At 38.8% G+C, this 25,348-nt stretch overlaps 1 protein-coding gene across 5 annotated transcripts in view; it reads right to left on the reverse strand.

The window, feature by feature from the left end:
- Positions 1 to 7,199: 7,199 nt before the first annotated feature.
- The window catches only part of CLIP1 (CAP-Gly domain containing linker protein 1), an 868,764-nt gene continuing 850,615 nt past the window's right edge, over positions 7,200 to 25,348 (reverse strand). For all 5 annotated transcript variants that reach the window (XM_053701760.1, XM_053701761.1, XM_053701758.1 and 2 more), the window contains 2 exons: positions 9,549 to 9,676; positions 7,200 to 9,369 (listed from right to left, as the gene is read on the reverse strand). In XM_053701760.1, the coding sequence (XP_053557735.1) occupies positions 9,141 to 9,369; positions 9,549 to 9,676 (357 nt within the window). In that variant the 3' untranslated portion in view covers positions 7,200 to 9,140. The remainder of the gene's footprint in view (positions 9,370 to 9,548; positions 9,677 to 25,348) is intronic.

Consider the following 25,348-nt stretch of genomic DNA (forward strand, 5'->3'; position numbering starts at 1 on the left):
CCAAGGATCCAGAACATCTCTTGCCCAAGCCTGAGCGAAGAGAGAGAGTCCTGCCCCCCACCAGATCCGGTCCCGGATCGGGGGCCAACATCTCATGCTGTCTTGGTAGTAGTGGCAGGTTTCTTGCCTGCTTTCCTTTGTTCCAGCCTTGCATTGGTCTCCAGGCTGGCTTGGCTTGAGAAGTATTACCCTCTTGCTTAGAGGACGTAGCACTTGGGGCTGGTCCGTTTCTGCGAAAGGGGACGAAAATTAGGTTTTATTTTTGGCCTTGAAAGACCTATCCTGAGGAAGGGGCGTGGCCCTTGCCCCCAGTGATATCAGAGATAATCTCTTTCAAGTCAGGGCCAAACAGCGTTTTCCCCCTTGAAAGGAATGTTAAGCAATTTGTTCTTGGAAGGACGCATCCGCTGACCAAGATTTTAGCCAAAGCGCTCTGCGCGCCACAATAGCAAAACCAGAATTTTCGCCGCTAACCTAGCCAATTGCAAAGTGGCGTCTAGGGTGAAAGAATTAGCCAATTTGAGAGCATGAATTCTGTCCATAATCTCCTCATAAGAAGAAGAATTATTATTGAGCGCCTTTTCTAGTTCATCGAACCAGAAACACGCTGCTGTAGTGACAGGAACAATGCATGAAATTGGTTGTAGAAGGTAACCTTGCTGAACAAACATCTTTTTAAGCAAACCTTCTAATTTTTTATCCATAGGGATCTTTGAAAGCACAACTATCTTCTATAGGTATAGTGGTGCGTTTGTTTAGAGTAGAAACCCGCCCCCTCGACCTTGGGACTGTCTGCCATAAGTCCTTTCTGGGGTCGACCATAGGAAACAATTTTTTAAATATGGGGGGAGGGACGAAAGGTATACCGGGGCCTTTCCCATTCTTTATTTACAATGTCCGCCACCCGCTTGGGTATAGGAAAAGCTTCGGGGGGCCCCGGGACCTTCTAGGAACTTGTCCATTTTACATAGTTTCTCTGGAATGACCAAATTCTCACAATCATCCAGAGTAGATAACACCTCCTTAAGCAGAGCGCGGAGATGTTCCAATTTAAATTTAAATGTAATCACATCAGGTTCAGCATGTTGAGAAATTTTCCCTGAATCTGAAATTTCCTCCCTCAGACAAAAACCTCCCTGGCCCCCTCAGACTGGTGTAGGGGCACTTCAGAACCAATATCATCAGCGTCCTCATGCTCTTCAGTATTTTCTAAAACAGAGCAGTCGCGCTTTCGCTGATAAGTGGGCATTTTGGCTAAAAATGTTTTGATAGAATTATCCATTACAGCCGTTAATTGTTGCATAGTAAGGAGTATTGGCGCACTAGATGTACTAGGGGCCTCCTGTGTGGGCAAGACTGGTGTAGACGAAGGAGGGGATGATGCAGTACCATGCTTACTCCCCTCACTTGAGGAATCATCTTGGGCATCATTTTCTCTAAATTTTGTGTCACATAAATCACATCTATTTAAATGAGAAGGAACCTTGGCTTCCCCACATTCAGAACACAGTCTATCTGGTAGTTCAGACATGTTAAACAGGCATAAACTTGATAACAAAGTACAAAAAAACGTTTTAAAATAAACCGTTACTGTCACTTTAAATTTTAAACTGAACACACTTTATTACTGCAATTGTGAAAAAGTATGAAGGAATTGTTCAAAATTCACCAAAATTTCACCACAGTGTCTTAAAGCCTTAAGAGTATTGCACACCAAATTTGGAAACTTTAACCCTTAAAATAACGGAACCGGAGCCGTTTTTATATTTAACCCCTTTACAGTCCTGGTATCTGCTTTGCTGAGACCCAAACCAAGCCCAAAGGGGAATACGATACCAAATGACGCCTTCAGAAAGTCTTTTCTATGTATCAGAGCTCCTCACACATGCATCTGCATGTCATGCTTCCCAAAAACAAGTGCGCAATAGAGGCGCGAAAATGAGACTCTGCTTATGATTAGGGAAAGCCCCTAAAGAATAAGGTGTCCAATACAGTGCCTGCCGGTTATTTTACATAGTTCCCAAGATTAAAATAATTCCTCAAGGCTATGGAGTATAAAATATGCTTATATATAAATCGTTTTAGCCCAGAAAATGTCTACAGTCTTAAAAGCCCTTGTGAAGCCCTTTTTTTTCTTTCTGTAATAAAAATGGCTTACCGGATCCCATAGGGAAAATGACAGCTTCCAGCATTACATCGTCTTGTTAGAATGTGTCATACCTCAAGCAGCAAAAGTCTGCTCACTGTTCCCCCCAACTGAAGTTAATTCCTCTCAACAGTCCTGTGTGGAAACAGCCATCGATTTTAGTAACGGTTGCTAAAATCATTTTCCTCTTACAAACAGAAATCTTCATCTCTTTTCTGTTTCAGAGTAAATAGTACATACCAGCACTATTTTAAAATAAACTCTTGATTGAATAATAAAAACTACAGTTAAACACTAAAAAACTCTAAGCCATCTCCGTGGAGATGTTGCCTGTACAACGGCAAAGAGAATGACTGGGGAAGGCGGAGCCTAGGAGGGATCATGTGACCAGCTTTGCTGGGCTCTTTGCCATTTCCTGTTGGGGAAGAGAATATCCCACAAGTAAGGATGACGCCGTGGACCGGACACACCTATGTTGGAGAAAGAAGCCCCCTGAATTAAACGATGGTGATCTGTCCACCGACGTTAGAGAGTGTCGAACAATCGGTTTTAAAGATATTAATTGAGATATCTTTGTGTAATCCTTGCACCATTGATTCAGCATACAAAGCTGAAGAGGTCGCATGTGAAAACGAGCAAAGGGGATCGCGTCCGATGCAGCAGTCATAAGACCTAGAATTTCCATGCATAAGGCTACCGAAGGGAATGATTGTGACTGAAGGTTTCGACAAGCTGCCATCAGTTTTAGACGCCTCTTGTCTGTTAAAGATAGAGTCATGGACACTGAATCTATTGGAAACCCAGAAAGGTTACCCTTGTCTGAGGAATCAATGAACTTTTAGGTAAATTGATCCTCCAACCATGATCTTGAAGAAACAACACAAGTCGATTCGTATGAAATTCTGCTTAAATGGTAAAGACTGAGCAAGTACCAAGATATCGTCCAAATAAGGAAATACCACAATACCCTGTTCTCTGATTACAGACAGAAGGGCACCGAGAACCTTTGTAAAAATTCTTGGAGCTGTAGCAAGGCCAAACGGCAGAGCCACAAACTGGTAATGCTTGTCCAGAAAAGAGAATCTCAGGAACCGATAATGATCCGGATGAATCGGAATATGCAGATATGCATCCTGTTAAATCTATTGTGAACATATAATTCCTTGCTGAACAAAAGGCAAAATAGTCCTTACAGTTACCATCTTGAACGTTGGTATCCTTACATAACGATTCAATATTTTTAGATCCAGAACTGGTCTGAAGGAATTCTCCTTCTTTGGTACAATGAAGAGATTTGAATAAAACCCCATCCCCTGTTCCTGAACTGGAACTGGCATAATTACTCCAGTCAACTCTAGATCTGAAACACAATTCAGAAATGCTTGAGCTTTTACTGGATTTACTGGGACACGGGAAAGAAAAAATCTCTTTGCAGGAGGTCTCATCTTGAAACCAATTCTGTACCCTTCTGAAACAATGTTCTGAATCCAAAGATTGTGAACAGTATTGATCCAAATTTCTTTGAAAAAACGTAACCTGCCCCCTACCAGCTGAGCTGGAATGAGGGCCGCACCTTTATGTGGACTTAGAAGCAGGCTTTGCCTTTCTGGCTGGCTTGGATTTATTCCAGATTGGAGATGGTTTCCAAACTGAAACTGCTCCTGAGGATGAAGGATCAGGTTTTTGTTCTTTGTTGAAACGAAAGGAACGAAAACGATTATTAGCTCTGTTTTTACCCTTAGATTTTTTATCCTGTGGTAAAAAAGTTCCTTTCCCACCAGTAACAGTTGAAATAATAGAATCCAACTGAGAACCAAATAATTTGTTACCCTGGAAAGAAATGGAAAGTAGAGTTGATTTAGAAGCCATATCAGCATTCCAAGTCTTAAGCCATAAAGCTCTTCTAGCTAAAATAGCTAGAGACATAAACCTGACATCAACTCTGATAATATCAAAGATGGCATCACAGATAAAATTATTAGCATGCTGAAGAAGAATAATAATATCATGAGAATCATGATGTGTTACTTGTTGCGCTAAGGTTTCCAACCAAAAAGTTGAAGCTGCAGCAACATCAGCCAAAGATATAGCAGGTCTAAGAAGATTACCTGAACACAGATAAGCTTTTCTTAGAAAGGACTCAATTTTCCTATCTAAAGGATCCTTAAACGAAGTACCATCTGACGTAGGAATAGTAGTACGTTTAGCAAGGGTAGAAATAGCCCCATCAACTTTAGGGATTTTGTCCCAAAATTCTAATCTGTCAGACGGCACAGGATATAATTTCTTAAAACGTTTAGAGGGAGTAAATGAATTACCCAATTTATCCCATTCTTTGGAAATTACTGCAGAAATAGCATTAGGAACAGGAAAAACTTCTGGAATAACCACAGGAGATTTAAATACCTTATCCAAACGTTTAGAATTAGTATCAAGAGGACCAGAATCCTCTATTTCTAAAGCAATTAGAACTTCTTTAAGTAAAGAACGAATAAATTCCATTTTAAATAAATATGAAGATTTATCAGCATCAACCTCTGAGACAGAATCCTCTGAACCAGAAGAGTTATCAGAATCAGAATGATGTTCATTTAAAAATTCATCTGTAGGGAGAGAAGTTTTAAAAGATTTTTTACGTTTACTAGAAGGAGAAATAACAGACATAGCCTTCTTTATGGATTCAGAAACAAAATCTCTTATGTTATCAGGAACATTCTGCACCTTAGATGTTGAAGGAACTGCAACAGGCAATGGTACTTTACTAAAGGAAATATTATCTGCTTTAAAAAGTTTGTCATGACAATCAATACAAACAACAGCTGGAGGAATAGCTACCAAAAGTTTACAGCAGATACACTTAGCTTTGGTAGATCCAGCACTAGACAGCGATTTTCCTGTAGTATCTTCTGACTCAGATGCCACGTGAGACATCTTGCAATATGTAAGAGAAAAAACAACAACATATAAAGCAAAATTGATCAAATTCCTTAAATGACAGTTTCAGGAATGGGAAAAATTGCCAAAAAACAAGCTTCTAGCAACCAGAAGCAATGAAAAATGAGACTTAAATAATGTGGAGACAAAAGGGACGCCCATATTTTTTAGCGCCAATAAGACGCCCACATTATTTGGCGCCTAAATGCTTTTTGGCGCCAAAATGACGCCACATCCGGAATGCCAACATTTTTGGCGCAAAATAACGTCAAAAAAATGACGCAACTTCCGGCGACACGTATGACGCCGGAAACGGAAAAGAATTTTTGCGCCAAAAAAGTCCGCGCCAAGAATGACGCAATAAAATGAAGCATTTTCAGCCCCCGCGAGCCTAACAGCCCACAGGGAAAAAAGTCAAATTTTTGAAGGTAAGAAAAAATGATTAAATCAAATGCATTATCCCAAATATGAAACTGACTGTCTGAAAATAAGGAAAGTTGAACATTCTGAGTCAAGGCAAATAAATGTTTGAATACATATATTTAGAACTTTATAAACAAAGTGCCCAACCATAGCTTAGAGTGTCACAGAAAATAAGATTTACTTACCCTAGGACACTCATCTACATGTTTGTAGAAAGCCAAACCAGTACTGAAACGAGAATCAGCAGAGGTAATGGTATATATAAGAGTATATCGTCGATCTGAAAAGGGAGGTAAGAGATGAATCTCTACGACCGATAACAGAGAACCTATGAAATAGACCCCGTAGAAGGAGATCACTGTATTCAAATAGGCAATACTCTCCTCACATCCCTCTGACATTCACTGCACGCTGAGAGGAAAACCGGGCTCCAACTTGCTGCGGAGCGCATATCAACGTAGAATCTAGCACAAACTTACTTCACCACCTCCATCGGAGGCAAAGTTTGTAAAACTGAATTGTGGGTGTGGTGAGGGGTGTATTTATAGGCATTTTGAGGTTTGGGAAACTTTGCCCCTCCTGGTAGGAATGTATATCCCATACGTCACTAGCTCATGGACTCTTGCTAATTACATGAAAGAAATGGCTACTGATGTGGTAGGGTACCAATCTACTTGTAAGAAAAGAAGAGCACTTTATAAATAAGGAGGTGAGATTTAGAGCTTTTAGGAAACCATTAAGCAGCCCAAACATGTTCAGAAAAAACATGAACAACATTACCATTTCCACTGGGTAGTTTATGTTGAAAGCCTATATGTATGGGTTTGAGTTGTAACAGACCCTTGTCTATTATAACTGATTATGACTGAAATACTAGTAATGCTACTGTCATCTTTGTATTTGCTATTAAAAGTAAACACTGCAAGGTTGTGCTTTAAAACGTTTAATTATAGTTAGTAAAACAAATTTGCAATAAAACTTCCCTTTTTTTTTGTAATTTAATTCTAAAATTTGTCGGCATTTCAGTCCCTGTTAGAAGTAAAAGTGCAGACTCCAGACTTAAAAGGGATAGTAGACACCTTAAAATTGTAATATTTTTGTTTAATATGTTTAGTTATACATAATGAAAATACTTTGCAATATATTTCATTATTTATTTTGCCCCCTTTTCATGTAATTTAGTTCTGAAAATTTAGCAATTTCTAATACTCAGAACTTGAAATGCATCTGCAGGTTTTTCCAACGCTAACTCTACTATGTATCTGTTCCTGATTGGCTTTAACTGATAACTGTATAAATGCATTTTATACTAACTTTCCCACTGTGGCTAACCTGGTAGTCTACTGACTAAAACCCAGATCGACTCCTCCAAATAAGGCAAATTGTGGGTGGAGTTTTGCTACAGAAAAATAACTGCAGAAACTTGTTTTAAAAATGTTTAGAATTGGCCAATATGTTATTCTTTAGCAGCACAACAGAAATGTCTTGTAAATAAAAGGTATTTACTATACCTTTAACACTGCTATATTCCACACAAAGTCAGTGTTTGGGCTTCCTAATGCCTCATTTAGGACTGTCCCTCAAAGAGCAAAGAAGGAAATGTATGTTAGAACATGGTGACGCCTGTTAATTGATGCTAAACATTACACTTCATTCTTTTTCTTCTAGATTGTGTTAAACAAGAAGAGAGCAGCAATTTATTAATACAGTGTTTAATAAACAATTACAAATTCATGGAAAGCCAGGTACAGAATTTCCAATATAAGAAACCCACTTAAGAACATACATATTACATAAAGAAACAATATGTACTGGATATTAATACCTTAGAAAGATTCTTGCATCCTGAAAATGTTTTTACTTAATTTAGCAAGAATATGTTTATTTACAATCTTCCATTCATACAATAAGAACTATATTTTATATGCAACAACCAATTCATATACATATAAGTAATCGCTTCTAATTTAGAATTATTTTAATTTATTAGTTTAATCTATATAAACATATTTTGTACAGTAATAGCATAAGGTGTTTAAAATACACCATTGGTACAATGAATTATGACAACATATTTTTATGAAAGGACATTTTAAAAAGTGACTGAGGGGTTAACAGAAAGAAAAAAAAAAACAGAAATCCACCTGCAGAAAACCAGGAGTATCAATTCAAGTTTCCATTTATTAAATGTTACATAGTATTGATGTTTAATTGATATGTTTAAAGAAATAATAAAAGCTTATAGAGTTGTCTGAGGCACAAACGGAACAGACTGTAGTAACTTTACAGATAAATCAGGCTAGTAAAAACCAGGCATACCCTGTGCTTCCTATGTGCTCTTTGAATAAAGAGTTTTAGGAGTTTGTAAAAACAAAGAATTGGTACCAACAGGTGAGTCACACATTATGTGATAGGAAGACATAATAACTGAGGGCCGGAAAACGTTACACTACTACACTCCATAAAGGCAGTGGACACTATCAATCCTTAACTGGACAGAAATCTTTTTCGTTAAAGCTAATTTTAGCAGCAATTTGTCAAACGACTTAGCTCTTACAAGCTTTTAACAATGATATGGTTAGTTGCCAGACAACCGTTAAGGGAAATAATTACTCACAAGTATCCAACTGAGCAGTAGACTAACAAATGTAATAGTAGTACTTTGACAATTATTTAATTTGATATTTAAATGGGTGAAATGGAAAAAATGAAAACAGTGCAGTGCCATGTGTGGGTAAGGATCTGCTAGGACACAAACTGATAAAATGATCATGCCATAGCAACACATTGCAGGTCTTAGAATAAAGTGACTAGTTGTGTAAAAAATGTAGTTACAAACAACACTTTCTGAACATACAAATAACACATTCAATAAATGATTTTACACCTTCATTGTTTGTATACCATACACAATACAATATGCATATAAACCATGTGTGAGACACACTATATTTTTTTACATATCAAAACAGTCAAAAGTAACAGAGATTCAATAACTTTGAAAAACCTGCTTTGATGCTTATGGATTTTCAAATAGATTCACTACATTCCACAACAATAAATACTGTTCTGTCATACTATTTAATTGATAGTTTGACAATACTAGACAGTATTCGTTTAAAATAAAATGCAATTATTTTACTGTTCACTGTTAATTTGATAATAGTTTTAAAATCACTGTCATCTCCTCTACTGTATCAAACTAGATGGTAATAGAAAAAAACTCCCAAATCATTACTGATACGTAAAAACCATCCACTGTCAAAGCTAAATGCATTTAAATGTACTTATGTAAATATAGTGCAAATATGAAAACATAATATGCATGGAAAGCTGAAAATATATTTTTAAACAGAGGTTAAGGTTGGATGAGGTTTCATTATAGATAACTTTAGCAAGCCCTTAAACGGTTTAATGAAGCAGGTTAATGTGTAAATATTCATACATGAGGCTACTTTCAATGGTTTGCAAATATAATCCAAATTTAAGCAAATCCAGGGAATTAATTTGCATATCGGTAATTCAAACAGCTGTAATAGTTTGTTTGAAAATAGGTTACTGAAGCCTCTGCACATAAATGCTGGTGAGGTCAATAAATCCAATTATAGGAACTGTTAACTTTCTGCAGGTAGATTTGTTAGAAGGTCTCATCATCATTGCAACTACTTGTCCAGTGCCCAAATACTTCACAGATATCACAATATGGCCTCTCCTCTTTTCTGTTCCCATGAAAGTTTGAATGAGGTGGTGAGTCGGGCAGCTGGGTCTGTGTGGGGCAGTCTTCAGTGTCATGGAGATCAAAGCAGTCACAGATATCGCAGAACAGGCGAGGTGGAACCTTCTTCTTTGTCTGTGTCCCATTCAAGCTGAAAGAATAAAGTCATTTCAGTTGGCTAAACAAGAGCAAGATTTAAATCATTTGGACTTATAATTAGTCACAGTATTTTAAACAATTGAGAAAAACACAAAAAGCACTATTAGCTGCCAAGTCTCATTTAAGGAACTAACGTTTTAAATCAACAACCTACACCAAGAATTATTGTACCTGTCATGATTATCCAGTTCATCCATGTTATTTCCATTAAGAGATGCCTCGATCATTTTATCCAGCTTCGATTTCAACTCATCATTTTTTCTTTGAAGGTCTACTATGACCGAATTAAGGAAATCAATCTGGTAAGAAAAGAAAAATAATTGTCAGAATACAAAAAATAACATTTATGCTTACCTTATAAAATTCATGGTAAGAGTACATGATCCATCAATATACTCTCCCTGCCAAAGATTCCCAAATCTCAACAGCTCTATATAACCCCTCCCACCTCTGTGGTAGTAGTCTAATGTAAAGCCAAGCAAAAAAGAGGTAGGAAGGGAAACAAGAGCAAAAAATATAGGAGCCGGGAAAAAAAGATGTGCCATAAAAGAAAAACCATCACAAAAATATAACAGGGCAGGGTCTTGTGAAAGATCACAACCATGAAAGAAATTAACTTATTAGGTAAGCATAAATTATGTTTTCTTTCATAAAGGTGGTAAGAGTCCACGATCCATTACTCCTGGGAACCAATACCAAAGCTGTGGAGAGTCCACGAGTAATGAAGAAAGTAGGGCGGGATAAAAAAAACAACAAAAATCATCTTTTTCAAAAAGGAAACTAAATCCACAATGATCCAAATAAAGAAGAGATTACTTAATCAAAAGAACATAAATAACAAACATAAAATAACCAACAGGCAAAAATGCTAAAAACACTACCGGAAGAACTTCCTGCCAAAAGCTGCCGCAAATACGGAAGAAAATAAAGAAAAAGAAAGACCAAGAGGCTGCCTAGCCAAAATAGGTAAACGGAAGTCACATCCCAGAATTCCCAAGAAGAGGGAACTGAACTGAAATAATGAGCAGAAAAAACTATAAAGGCGGAGGCTGTCCCACTTCTAAGTATGTAAAAAAACAAACAAAAAAAACCCCATAAGCTGCAAGCAAAAACCAAAAGAAAGCACTTGCTCTCTGACCATGAATACAATCAACCAAGTGAACAAACCAAAGTTTGTCTGAAAATTTCACTAGCTCCAACATAGAACTACAAGGCTCTGACAACAACCAAAATGAGAGGAAACCTCTCTAACGTATTCTAAAAATAAAACGTAAAGGAAGGAACAATTTCCAAAAAATACACCTTATCCTAAAGTAGAAAAAGATAAGGAGAGAGCAGATAGCTCAGAAACTCTTCTAACAGAAAAGATGGCAAAAACGAACAAAACTTCCAAAAGAGAAAGCTTAAAATAAAAACAAAAAAACCTTATGCGTGGGTTCAAATGGAGGAGCCTGCAAAACATCAACACCAATCCCAGACCTCAAGGTTGAGAAATTGGACAAAAGCTGAACATGGGCCAAAAAAGCCTGAATAAAAACAGAAAAAACAGAAAGATAAGCAGTATCCCTAATGGAAAAAAACAAATAGCAGAAAACTGTCCTTTCAATAGACTAGAAAATAAGTCGTTATCCAATCCAACCAGTACAAAAAAAATTCTGAAAGAACAGAAGCCAAGCTTCTGAAGCTGAAACAGTCTCAACCATAGTCTCTGAAAAGCCCATATGTTTAAAACTCAATCACTAAAACCCCATGCAATCAGGCTTAGAGATTTAAATTCTGGGAAAAAAAAAGTCCTTGAAGAAAGAAGCCCAGGCTGCTGATCATCTGAACCAGATCTACACACACACAAAAAAAACAAAACCTCAAAAGGCCAGACTAGAGCAAAGAGAATGCCTGAAAATTGCTCTTGCCTGAACTCTGGGAATAAATAGAAAAGACCAAAAAGCTACTAATTCATCCACAAACTCTACCTGATCCCCTGACTTCGCAAAGGTACCTGTGAAGTGTAGCCGAGAGGCTACCATATGTATATCTGGGAAACCCCCAAAATCCATAATCTGATTGAAAACAACCTTATTGTAATGAGACCATATACCTGAATGCAGAAAGTGCCTACTAAGAAAAACAGACAACACCAGGCTTTTGCTTGAAATAAAATGTCAAACTCTTCCCTCATGGCTAGGGAACTGCAAGTTCCCTCCTGATGATAGCTATAAGCCACTGCAAAAACACTGTCTAATAGAAATAGAGGCCAACACTGAAGAGCCCTGAAATAATAAAAAGAGTTCAAGAATATTTACTGGCAACCCCCTGAACTCTCTGAGACATCCAGACAGCCCCCATCTAAAGAAAAGCACGCAATCTCCCTATTATATAAACTCCTCCTGATAGAGGATGCGCAGACATTGCCATCATACACTAGAGCTTGGGAGAGGGAGCTACAAACAGACGTAGACATACAAGAATGGCTGACAGCATTCCAGACCACAAAACGCTCCTCAGTCTCAAGTAGGGTTCAAGAATCCAGTTACAATTTTCTATCTAGGTGGTACCTAACACCTAGCAGGTTAAAATACATATACAAAACGACCTCAGGGAAATGCTGGAGGGAGTGCGGGGTAGAGGACACTCTTACCCCCATTTGGTGGGACTGTCCTGGGCTAGATCACTTCTGGACGGAGATCCTGAGCCACATCAGAAAAGCAACAGGGAAGGCATTAGAGAATAGCCTTAAGACACTTCTGTTTCTCGCATTGCCTAATCTAGAAAGTAAAGCGGGTGGGGCACTAAGGTTAGTTATGCTGAATGGCGCAAAGATGTTAATACCGAGATATTGGAAAACTAAGATGATACCAACAGTGGAAGAGACAGGTGGACACTTTATTACATCTAGAAAGGTACCATCACATGCAGAATGACACAGACATGCACGAAATCATGCTAATGTTGTGGAGGGAATGCATAACACACAGGGACTGAACAGTGAGAGGAAAAAAGGTTAACTGCAACCTGAGATACAACAATAGGCATACCTGGGGAGGGGAAGGAGACAGAGGGGGGAGGCGAATAATGTTAATTTGGTTATGTATCAGTGAATTGTTAATCGCAGGAAATCAAGTTGGATGAGAATAACTTGTTATACATTTTTCATTATCTTTTGATCAATAAGTGCAAGTGGCGCCGATGGGCGCATTGTGCACTCAAAGAAACTATGATTAAGAGTTGCACTTTTCAAATAAAACAAATATAAATGGACATCTTGTGACAACCAGGAAAGAAGTCAGTTAAGCAAGGCACTGTGTGCCGATATTCTGAACATGAAGAATACTTTGGAAATTATGTTATATGTTTGTACTTTGTTCAATAAAGCTCTTTGAAACCTTAAAAAAAAAACACCCCCTACCTTAAAACAAGAGGTACTATTTACCAGGGAAAAAGTAGTACACTTAGCCAAAGTGAAATGGCCCCATTAACTAAGGTATAAATGTCCCAAATTACAATAAACAAAGGCAGGTAAGATATACAAAATAAAAAAACCTTGCAGAAGAATAAAACAAATTACCTGACCATTCCCTTGAAACCTTCTAAAGGTAATAAAAGATTCAGGTGATTAAACAACAGATTAAAAAATAAAATCTAAGCAAATAGAGGACACAACCTCCACAGCCTTAGAAATCTAAACCTCTAAAGTAAAAAAAAAAACTAACATGAAGGCTGCAGAGCTGCAAGCATTGTTAAAAAAAAATTTGAAGCTTGCTTTTATTCCAGGAGCAAAGTCTTGTTAAGTCCTATAAGGAACAAACAAAAGTAGTAATAATAGCCATAGAAGCAAAGCTTGAATGCATTAATATAAACATGGGCCACACAAAATATGCTGGAGGAGATACCTCAATTTAGTAATAAACACAATTAACATTGGAAGGAAAGTGTTCAGAGGACCCAGTTTCTAAGGCAGATTGAGAACATAATCAGAAAGCTTCATTATAGCATAAAACTACAGGCAAGTAGAAAAATGTATAAACAGTAAAATTCCCCAAATAAATAAAGCACTTAAAGGGACACTGTAGCCAAAAAATGTCTTTTGTGATTCAGATAGAGCATGCAATTTTAAGCAACTTTCTAATTTACTCCTATTATCAAATTGTCTTCATTTTCTTGTTATGTTTATTTGAAAAGCAAGAATGTAAGTTTAGATGCCTGCCCATTTTAGGTGAACAACCTGGGTTGTCCTTGCTGATTGGACAGCACCTTAAAACAAGTGCTGTCCATGGTTCTGAACCCACAATTTGCTGGCTCCTTAGCTGAGATGCCTTCTTTTCAAATAAAGATTGCAAGAGAATGAAGAAAATTGATAATATAAGTAAATTAGAAAGTTGATTACAATTACATGCTCTATCTGAATCATGAAAGAAATTTTTTGGCTACAGTGTCTCTTTAAGGTTAAGGAAGCTTGCATACAATAGCTTCCCATGTAGGATAAGGGACAGGATAAAACTACTCCATTATAAGGTATAATGTAATATAAAATTATATATCCACAAAGAAGGAAAAGAAGCAAAAGACAAATTTAGGGATAGAAAAAAAAAAAAAAAACTTCATTTAAAAGGACACTAAACAACCCAATTTTTTTCTATGAATATTCAGATAGAGCATGCGATTGTAAGCAACTTTCTAATTTACTCCTATTATAATTTTTTCTTCGTACTCTTGCTATCTTTATTTAAAAAGCAGGAATGTAAAGCTTAAGAGCAGGCACCTTTTTTGGTTGCGAACCTGGGTTATGTTTGCTTATTGGTTTGCTAAATGTAGCCACCAATAAGCAAGCGCTATCCAGGGTGCTATACCTAAAATGGGCTGGCTCCTAAGCTTTAAATTCCTGTTTCTTAAATAAGCATAGCAAGAAAACGAAGAAAAAAACAAATTATGCTTACCTGATACCTGATAATTTTCTTTTCTTCAGATGGAAAGAGTCCACAGCTTGATTCATTACTTTTGGGAATTCAGAACCTGGCCACCAGGAGGAGGCAAAGACACCCCAGCCAAAGGCTTAAATACTCCTCCCACTGCACTCATCCCCCAGTCATTCTGCCGAGGAACAAGGAACAGTAGAAGAAATATCAGGGTGAAAAGGTGCCAGAAGAACAAAAATTATGGCTGCCCCACATAAAAACACGGGCGGGGAGCTGTGGAATCTTTCCATCTGAAGAAAAGAAAATTATCAGTTAAGCATAATTTATGTTTTTCTTTAAAAATGAAAGGAGTCCACAGCTGCATTCATTACTTTTGGGAAAACAATACCCAAGCAATAAAGGACACTGAATGCAAAAACGGGAGGGTACAAGAGGCGGCCCATTCTGAGGGCACCAGGCCTGAAAACCCCTACCCAACAAAATCCTGCTTCGTCCAAAGTCGAGAACAACTTTGAGAAAAAAAAAAAGGAAAAGGCCCAAGGACACTGACCTGCAGATAGTCCTCAAGTCTTGCAAGAGACCGCAGGAACTAGACTCGATTGAGTCAACATCCTCCAAGAGACACCGTCGCCCAGCAGTCGGTCCCCAAACAACACACCCCTTACTAAAAAAAAAAAAGGGAGCAAACTACCGTATTCTTCCATAAAGAAGAAAGACACAGCGAAAACATGATTTTACTTGTAAAGCACGGCTAATCCCCCTTAAAGAACTCAAGGCGCTGCTCATTTTATCAACCTCGAAAGGAGGAAAGGCTGAGTAGACCTCGCCGGGGATCGAAATTGCAACCCTAGGTTTGCTACAGTGCACCACAGTGCATTAGTATGCTGAGTTAGCTGTACAGCTAGCATAAGGAACTCCAGAAAAAAACCCTAAAAAGGGCACAAACACAAAGCAAAAAAACAGAGAAACCAGGTCAGGCTAACAGAGACCCAACCAGTCTCATAGAAACAAGGGGAGGCAATGCCCAGACCCCAGAAATACAGAAACCACAAGATAAGGCCGGGAGTCTGAAACAGAGATAGGATCTTCCCCTAACACAGTGCAACCACACTCTAGAAAGCAACTGAAGACAAAGGTCCCAAAGTCGCAAAAAGGTAGCTCAGAATACTGAAATATTCAGAACGAAACCTTGTGCAGCAAGCTCAGATAGGTCTGACGAACAACACCTGAAGCAAAAACATCACTGCAGTCAACTAAAAATGACTCTGAAACTTAAATACTTGCAGGGCAATTAGAAAGCAGCTGAAGATAGGATCCTTCAGATTAATATGTATCCACTAACCAGCAGATAACGTTGCAGGCTAAGAACTGCCAGTCCTTCCCAAAAATCTTGTTGGAGAAAGGAGAAACTTTAAAGAGGCTTACCGTACCTTGAATGCTCTGAGGGCGAAATAGCAGAGCAACAGATCTCAGATCCTGCTCCAACACCGGACCAGCCCAAACGACAGACATGTCCAATATACAGGGGGACAGAAAGACCCCAACCACAAGCCCCCAGGGAATGGGAAGAAAAAGGGGGGACTCACCCACCCAACAGAGCTCGGGTGCCAACCCAATCCGCTCCTCCAAAATAAGGCACTCCCAAGGAGAACCCCCTAGGACCTGGAACATAGAAAAGTTCAATAGATCCGTAGGAAGACCTGTCACAACTCTCTTAGACAGTCTCTAGGTATAGAGATCAATATCCAACAGGTGGAACATAGCCCACAGAGCAGCAGATGCGGCCCCTTACAGAAATAAGCCACCTGATCCAACCTCCTACACACAGAGCAGAACAATGACCCTCCAGAGAGAGGAAACCCCAGCTCATAAGAAAGACACACTATCCTCTCAAAAGGGAAGGGCACAGATAAGAACAGCGTACATGTCCACAAGACCTGAAGCCATAGTTTGATCAAAACACGGATTGAATGAAAAATCATCCAGACACCACTGCTGACCTAAAAGAGAAAAAACTCCCCATGAAAAGGAGCACACTCCGTCCGAAGGACAAGTCAGTCCTTAAAGTTTATAACCAGTACCCAAAGGTGGATGTGAACTCTGGCCTTCCTGCTTGCAAGCCTAAGGAGCTAGCCCCTATGTTGCAACATAGGGTCCCTGAAAAAACTGTGTTGTCCCAAACCAGTCTACAGGATCATAAGTCTCCAGACATCCAAGAAGGATCCAAGACAAGAACCCTGGACCCGGAACCGTCCTAGAACAAACGACACCCCCAGGGAACACAAGATACCCCATCTGAAGTAATCAGACCTCACAGGGGATGATAACCGGGGAACCCGGAAAATGGGTACAGGACTCACTTGTAATTCCCAGCCCAAAGGGAAGAGAAAACCCTTAGCCGGAGGTCAACACCACCCCCCCCCAGCAAGGTGCTAGGCAGCGACAACGTCACACAATTTCTCTAGAGCCCAAAGGCCCCAAGGGCAACACAAAGGAAATGAGAATGAGAACAGAGTCACCCGAAAGAGAGAGTAGAAAAGAAAGGCTAGTCTCTATAATCTTACAGATTAACATTCCAGAGGACCACACCCAAGGGAGAAGAATGCAAAGCATCCCAAACCGAGGCAGAAAAACATCCCCTAAGCAGAAAGCTTGAAGACAAAAAAACAACACCTCCTATCGCCCCTGATATGGAGACGACTAACTCCCGAAGGAAAACAGAGCCTTGCGGCCTTCACTTCCTAATTAAGCGCCGAAAAAAATGGACAAAGTCCAGAAAGTCTCGACCCCAAGGAAGAGAACCTTAAAGGACACTTCCAAAGAGACCATAAAAAGGCAAAACCCGTCAGAACAACGGTATGAAGGACCTAACTCCTCCAAGCCTCCAACGGGAAGGACCACTCTAGCTCCCGGAAAAATCGGAAAAGACTGAGCATGTTGACGCGGATCTCAACAGAGTCCCAGCCCACTAGACTGAAGGCGAATGAGGACTGAACCAACCCCCCATGCCCCTAAACAACCACGGACTCTCAAGTTCTCTCAGGATGCTAGATGCAGCTTGTAGAATAAAACAAGTAAACAACACAAATCCTATTGTGATCACTAGGCGCCCTCACCGGACCAACCGGACATAAAAAAGCGTCAGGTGTCTGGACTAGGCCTCAAAGAGAGAAGGATCTGTACTCAGTCAGGACTGGCCCGAAACCAAGGGCCTAGCACTGTCAAGGCCACATAGAGTCTCCCCCGAGATGGAGGGATAAAGAACAGTCAGACAGGCGTTTGTAAACAGTGCAACCATAATATTGCGAGCATCAATTCCAGAGAAGAAAGTTCCCGATGGAAACATCACACCACAACATGAGCTTTTGACCAAATAAAAATCATCCTCACTGGAGGAAATAAAAGAGAAGGCAACCCGTAGGTTATCGCCCAGGAAGAAGGGAAAGACCTGCAGGACCAGCCCAACAGGGGTCCGAGACTTCCAAGCTCAGAACTGGAAAAGGATAACAAAGACTATAAGAAGATTACTTCACCCCCTTATGTCTATGCATGCAAGCCAGTCGAAGATTAAGACTGAGAATCCCTTAAGAGTGGGATTCTCCAGCAACACCAAAAACGTGCCTTAGTAGAACACGAAGGCGCGCCAGTCTATAACGAAAGACACAACATACCTTCGCCGGGACAAGGAAAACACCGGCCCCGAAGTTTGAACCCCTGAGGCCTCAGGAGCAGTCGCTCCGCTGGAGGGCTGAACTGGACCAGGCGATCCCACGTCTGACGAGCCCCGGTTAACAGAACACGGACAATATCGTAAGCACACTCCCGGGAGGTGCAGATGCGCCAGCGCCAAAGATATGGCCATGCGGAACCGTGTCGTAACCTCCAGTGGGAACAGGTCACACTCCATAGAAGGATAAGTAGCGTTTGTGTTACCTATATGTGCAGTAAGAGTCTCGTGGGAAATAGAATCTCCAGAGGCAAATGGCTCAGTGGGCACCTGATTCCCAGATCCCTAGGAACAGAGCACACTAAAATGGCATTCGGAACATAACTGATGGGCATGTATCACCCGGGCCAATTCATATTCTTCGCAAGAAGTAGAGTCTGAATCAGAGACATCCGTCTCCCAAAAAAATCAGAATCCTCCATACTAGGACACTTAATAAAAAATGGACCAATAAGAATCTAAACGGCACCTTACACCCCCAATGGCTGGGGCACTCACCACCTCCAGAGAAACAGACACCAGCAGACAAGGATTTCTCCGTCGCCACACGGTCAGGAATGCGGAAATGGAGTCACAAGGTAAACCGCGCAGTCCATGCAAAAGCGCGCCCGACCGTAAAGGCTGCGTCACTAGACATTGGCTGTTATGTTCCAAAATAGCCATGAGCCGAAACAACACTACACAGCAGCAGACAGAATCACATAACAAACATGATTATAACCCCCCTGTTCAATAACCCCCCTCAGGAGATATTAACCCTTGATTCCTAGAAACAAAAAGGAGCCTCACTGAGACCCTAAGTTAAAGTTTTCCCAGAAAGGTTGTAGCCCCTCTCAGATAAACAGTTGCAATTACGATACATCCATGATGAAAGTAAAATGAAACGATCTTACTGGAATCTACGCCGTGGAACAGGAACACGGCCCTTCAAGTGTGACAGATAGTAGCGTCGCTTCTGCCATGGACTTGAGAGAAAAAAGCAGGCAGCGAAACTCGTCAACGCTGATTGCTTGTGGAGCTGTTAATATGAGTCGGGATGGTTTCGCAGAAAGACTCTCCCTGCATCTCAGGACTCTAACTTTCACCCATGCTCTCACTGATATGCTGACAGAACTACTTAAAACTCCTGTCCCATGCCAAAGAGTACTACCCTCCATAAGAGACTATCGAAAACTTCTGAAACTTCTCTGCCAACCTCCTGGGACGAAAGGCAAAGAGTGACTGGGGGGATGAGGGAAGTGGGGGAGGTATTTAAGCATTTGGCTGAGGTGTCTTTGCCTCCTCCTGGTGGCCAGGTTCTGAATTCCCAAAAGTAATGAATGCAGCTGTGGACTCTTTGCATTTATGAAGAAAATTGATAGTAGGAGTAAATTAGAAAGTTGCTTAAAATTGCATGTTCTATCTGAATCATAAAATAAAAATGTTGGGTTTAGTATCCCTTTAAGCATAAAACTACAAAAAAATACATAAGAATAAATATTGAAATCCCCATAACAAGGTACATTTGGAAGCAATGCATGTATTAAAATTGGTGTAAAACCATCAGAACATAAAAACAAGTATCACATAGATACATATGGTGGGGGGAGATACCTTAGTTTGCTTATAACACATTTAACATTGGTAGTAAAAGTGTTCAGAACTTTTGCTTCCAAAGTAGGACAGAACCAAAAGTTTACATAGTAAAATGATGTTTAATGTCCCCAAACGAAGGAGATAGAGTGTGCACCAAACAAAGGCCCATAAGTAAAGGAAAAATATGTCAAACAAGTGTGAACATAGGCGCCAAAAATAATAAACTAATAAACTAATGAAGGGGGACAGAGTTAATATACCCATCTGTCCCCCAGAGCATGCCAAGACAGTCAACCAAATTTTAGATTCTTGTTTATTTAAGAAAAAAAAACATTACTTTTAGGAATAAGACTTTGAATAATGTAGGCAGGAGTTGTATTGACCATGCAAAAATATTTGAGAATTCTAGAAAAATTCTACGTGCAATGTGTACAAATGCTCGCAGTTTAGTAAGTAAATTACCTGCACTTACTGCAATAATGATTCAAGATAAATTGGATGTAATAGCTATAACAGAGACATGGTACAATGACTCTCACGACTAGGAAACAGTCATACCTGGTTACATCTTGTTTAAAAAAAATAGAGTAGGAAAAAAAGGGGGCGGAGTTGCTCTGTACGTGAAAGACAATATTAAAGTAACTGAAATTGTAGAAAAAAATGACAATGTAGAAAGTGTTTGGGTAACTATAGAAACTGAAGGGAAACAGGTGTTTAGAATAGGAGTAGTATATAGACCACCATTACAGGATGAAGCATCAGACAATTTATTAATTGATGAAATAGCCAAAATTACAATGAAGAGCAATGTTATTGTAGTGGGGGACTTTAATATGCCTGATGTAGACTGGGAAGTACCTGTTGCCAAATCAACTAGAAGTAGATATATCCTGGAATCTTTACAAGGGGAGTCTCTTGAGCAACTAGTAAAAGAACCAACACGTAAAGGAACTATATTAGATTTAGTACTTACAAACAGTGATATAGTATCTGAGGTGTCTGTGGGTGAGAACTTAGGCTCTAGTGATCATCAGTCTGTATGGTTTAATATTCAGGCAAAGGTACTGAGCAACCATAGTAAAACAAAAGTATTAGACTTTATATCTACTGATTTTTCCTACATGGGCAGATACCTAGATGAATCCCTAAAAGGGATGGCACAGATTACAGGAGTACAAGAACAATGGGAATATTTTAAAAATGCTATTCTAGATGCAACTAAACACTGTATTAGGCTTGTTTGTAAAAGTAAAAGAAAACCAATATGGTTTTCAAGAGAAGAAGCACATGCAGTTAAGACAAAAAATACAGTCTATAAAAAATTCAAACTCACTGGCTCAGAAGAGGATAAAGAAAAATGGAGAACCCATCAAAAGATGACAAAGCAGTTAATCAGAAAGGCTACAGCTGATGCAGAAGAGAAAATAGCACAATCTGTAAAAAATGGTGACAAAACCTTCTTTAGATATATCAGTGAAAAGATAAAAACTAACAGAAGGATGGTTAGACTCAAGAATGAGGATAGAGTAGTGGAAGAAGATAAACAAATAGCAAACTGTTTAAATTATTACTTTTGTTCAGTCTTTACAACAGATGGTAAAGATAGTGAGATGCTATTAAGGGATGTTACTGTAAATAATGTGAGTAGTACTTTTTTTTTTTACAGAGGAAGAGGTTTCAAGGGCTTTATCAAAAATAAAAGTTAATAAGTCTGTGGGTCCAGATAATATTCATCCAAGGGTTCTAAGAGAACTTCGATCCGTAATAGCTTCTCCATTAGCTGATTTATTTAATCAGTCACTTCTAACAGGAGTTGTTCCAAAAGACTGGAAAATTGCCAATATAGTCCCTCTTCATAAAAAGGGTAGTAGGGAAGATTCTGCTAACTGTAGGCCAGTCAGTTTGACCTCAATTGCAGGGAAATTAATGGAAACTCTTTTAAAAGAAAGACTTGTATCTTTCATTCAGACAAACAACTTAGAAGACAAAGGACAGCATGGTTTCACTGCTGGAAGATCATGCCTGACTAATCTAATTGATTTCTTTGACCATGTAACTAAAACAATAGACCAGGGAGGAGCCGTAGATGTTGCATATCTAGACTTTAGCAAAGCATTTGACACCGTCCCACACAACAAACTTATTCACAAAATGTATTGCCTTGGAATAGATGCTAAGATTGTTAAGTGGGTGGAATGCTGGCTTAAAGATAGACGACAGAGGGTTTCAATTAATGGAGTACAGTCAAATGAGGCAGCAGTTACTAGTGGTGTTCCCCAAGGGTCAGTTCTTGGGCCTGTTCTGTTTAACATGTTCATAAGTGATATTGGAAGTGGGCTTAAGGGGAAGGTTTGCTTGTTTGCTGATGATACAAAAAATTGTAACAGGGTAGATGTTCCAGGAGGAGTTGATCAAATGAACTGTGATATTAATAAACTAGAGGACTGGTCAAATAAATGGGATCTGAAATTTAATATAACCAAGAGCAAAATTATGCATATAGGATACAAAAACCCAAAGGCCGATTATAGTCTCAATGGTACATTACAAAGAAGAAAAGGATTTGGGAATTATTATTTCAGATGATTTAAAATTTGGTACACAATGCCGCAGTGCAGCCAGCAAGGCCAGTCAAATGCTTGGTTGCATTGGAAGAGGTTTTAGTAGCAGAAATAGCAAGATTCTTATGCCACTTTACAGATCATTAGTTAGACCAAATCTGGAATACTGTGTACAGTTCTGGAGACCATATCTTCAGAAGGATATAAATAAACAAGAAGCTGTCCAAAGGAGGGCTACTAAAATGGTACATGGTCTAAAATATAAAACGTACAAAGAAAGACTCTATGATCTAAATATGTATATAGTTTAGAGGATAGAAGGGAAAGAGGTGACATGATAGAAACCTTCAAATATATGAAGGGACTTAATAAAATAGAAGCTGAAAGCATTTTTCACAAAAAAATAAATGCCAAAACAAGGGGTCACAATCTAAAGTTAGAGAGTAGCAGATCCAGGAGAAATTTGAGGAAGCATTTTTTTACAGAAAGGGTGGTGGATTCATGGAATAAACTTCCATTTGAGGCGGTAAACACAAAGACTGTAAAGGAACTTAAAAATGCCTGGGATATGCATAAGGCTATCCTAAGGAAAAAGTAACATGTAATATGGGTAGACTTGATGGGCCTTTTTGGTTCTTATCTACCATCAAATTCTATGTTTCTATAAAAATGTTTGCGTTTCTGAGGGGGCAACGAATCCCCCCTATAAAGTCTATGCCAATGATCTCTTCAAATAAATAAAGGATAATATGATAATGATCTGTCCCAACGCCATATATAACCTTGCCCAAATATAAGGTTAATAGAGAGTTTGAAAAAAACAAATAATACTTACCAATAACACTATTCAGCTAGAAACACTAACAGGGAACCAGTCCAGTACTGAAAACATATCAGAAGACATAATATAGGAGTAATATGTAGACCCAGTAGAAAGAGAGAAAAAGACAAGTCCCTGCAACATCCATGGGAAGTGAGTGACTAAAATTCTCATGGGAAAGAAAAAAATGAGTCACAACCTAAACCCCTTAACTTCCCTCTGACAAAATATATTCTGATGGGAGATGGGCCTCAAAACAATCTGAGAACCCCTCTCAACGAAGAAATCATTTTCACGTCTCCACACTCTTCACCTTCCTCCAGGTGAAGCAAACATAAGACTAACTACCATAGAGGTGGGAGGGGTTAAAAAGAGCTCAAGGGGTTTGGGAATCTTTGTCTCCTCCTAGTGGCAGGGAGAGTATATTCTCAGAGTAATTGATTGTGGACTCTTACCACCTTTATGAAAGAAAAAAAGATCTTGTCCAATATGTCAATATGATATTATCTGAAAATGATGTAATATAAGCAACATGTTTATGGGCAGAAGAAAAAACATTTATACTTATTTGATAAATCAATTTCTTCAGATTTAAATGGACAGTCTAGTCAAAATTAAACTTTCATGATTCAGCAATTTTAAACAAGTTTCCAATTTATTTTTACCATCAGATTTGCTTTGTTCTCTTGGTAATTCTTTGTTTAAAGTTCAACCTAGGTAAACTCCTGCTAATTTCTAAGCTCTTTAAGGCGCCTCTTATCTTAGTGCATTTTGACAGTTTTTCACAGCTAGACAGCGCTAGTTCATGCGTTCCATATAGATAACATTGTGCTCACTCCCGTGGAGTTATTTATGAGTCAGCACTGATTGGTTAAAATGCAACTCTGTCAAAAGTACTGAAACAAGGGGGGCAGTCTGCAGAGGCTTAGATACAAGGTGATCACAGAGGTAAAAAAAGTATATTAATATAACAGTGTTGGTTATGCAAAACTGGGGAATGGGTAATAACGGGATTATCTATTTTTTTTTAAATAATAAAAATTCTGCACTAGGCTGTCCCTTTCAGTGAAAACATGTACTGCATCTTACTTCCCAGAAGCTTTTGATCTAAAAGATACATTTTTAAATGTATTTATTTTATTGAAAATCATATTTTAGTCTTGAATTCCTAGATAAATAAATGTTTTCTTGGTGTGTCTCTCTCCATCAGTAAAGCAGAGGCAGCTGTCCTCAGCCAGTGAGGGTTACTAGTGAAGTATAAAAACAATACTGCAGTACTAATTTCAATTTAAAAGCTTTTACTTTCTGGCAAACAAGTTATATTGACATGTATACAATGGGTTTTTACTTTCTTTGAATACACTGGCTAACACAGTACTACCCTTTTTATGCTACACTTTCATATGCATGTCCATGCCTAATTCCAGGTAGAAAATGAATTGCTAATCTTGATTTGTTAGATTTCAGCTGATAATGACTGTTACCCCTGTGTAAAACCGCCACCTTGTCATTGTTCGGTTCAGGGAAAAAAAAGGACAAGATGTATACCTAAAAGCAGTTTCTTCACTATATTCCTTTCCCTTCTTGCCTGCTTAAGTTAATGAGTAGCCAAACTATAACAAAATTAGAAGGAACAAGGGGATTGTCCCCAAACATGACTCAGGCAAACCGCCTAAGTCACTGGATGTAAATCCAAATTTTTCTAAGTGCCAGTTGAGCACCCAGAGCTGAGTTTTGCCAGTGGCACGGAATGTGTACCAATTAAAAATTAAAATTACTGTCCACTTCCATGTTTTATATAAGTCTATAAAAACGATGAGGGATGTGGCACTCTTCTTTGTATTTCAGTATGTATGGTTGAAGGCTAGCATGTATAGCAGCAGGTAAGGGACCGAGGAATGACGAGGCCTTTAGGCACCTAAGCCTATCACCATTTGGCCAAATGCTGTAACTAACTCTTCACTATTTGCTTTGCACTGTATGCAACTTAGTGCTTGCTCTTTGCAGTTTCAACCCTTAAGACAGGTATTTTAGATTTACCCTCCACTGTAGCCTATTGACTAGTTCCTGTAGATAACTTCCCTGTCTTTCTTATTAGTTGTTATGCTAATGTTATCAGCTATTCCCAGTTTTTAATTTTGTACCATAACCTGTGGTAGCACTGTATTAACGACATTGCAAATATATATCATCTAAGAATTCATCCTTATCTGTTTTTTAATTCACTTGGGCATGATCTTTATCTCATAAATCAAACTTTTTTCAATGTTTTTTTTTTTTTTTTTATAGAAATGGATTTTTTTTTTTTTTAACCTTGATCTTATCTAGTTGAAAGCTAACATGCAATGATAAGTTAGGGACCCAGGTATGAGGCCTGG

The sequence above is a fragment of the Bombina bombina genome, chromosome 2, assembly GCF_027579735.1.
Source record: "Bombina bombina isolate aBomBom1 chromosome 2, aBomBom1.pri, whole genome shotgun sequence".
NCBI lineage: Eukaryota > Metazoa > Chordata > Amphibia > Anura > Bombinatoridae > Bombina > Bombina bombina.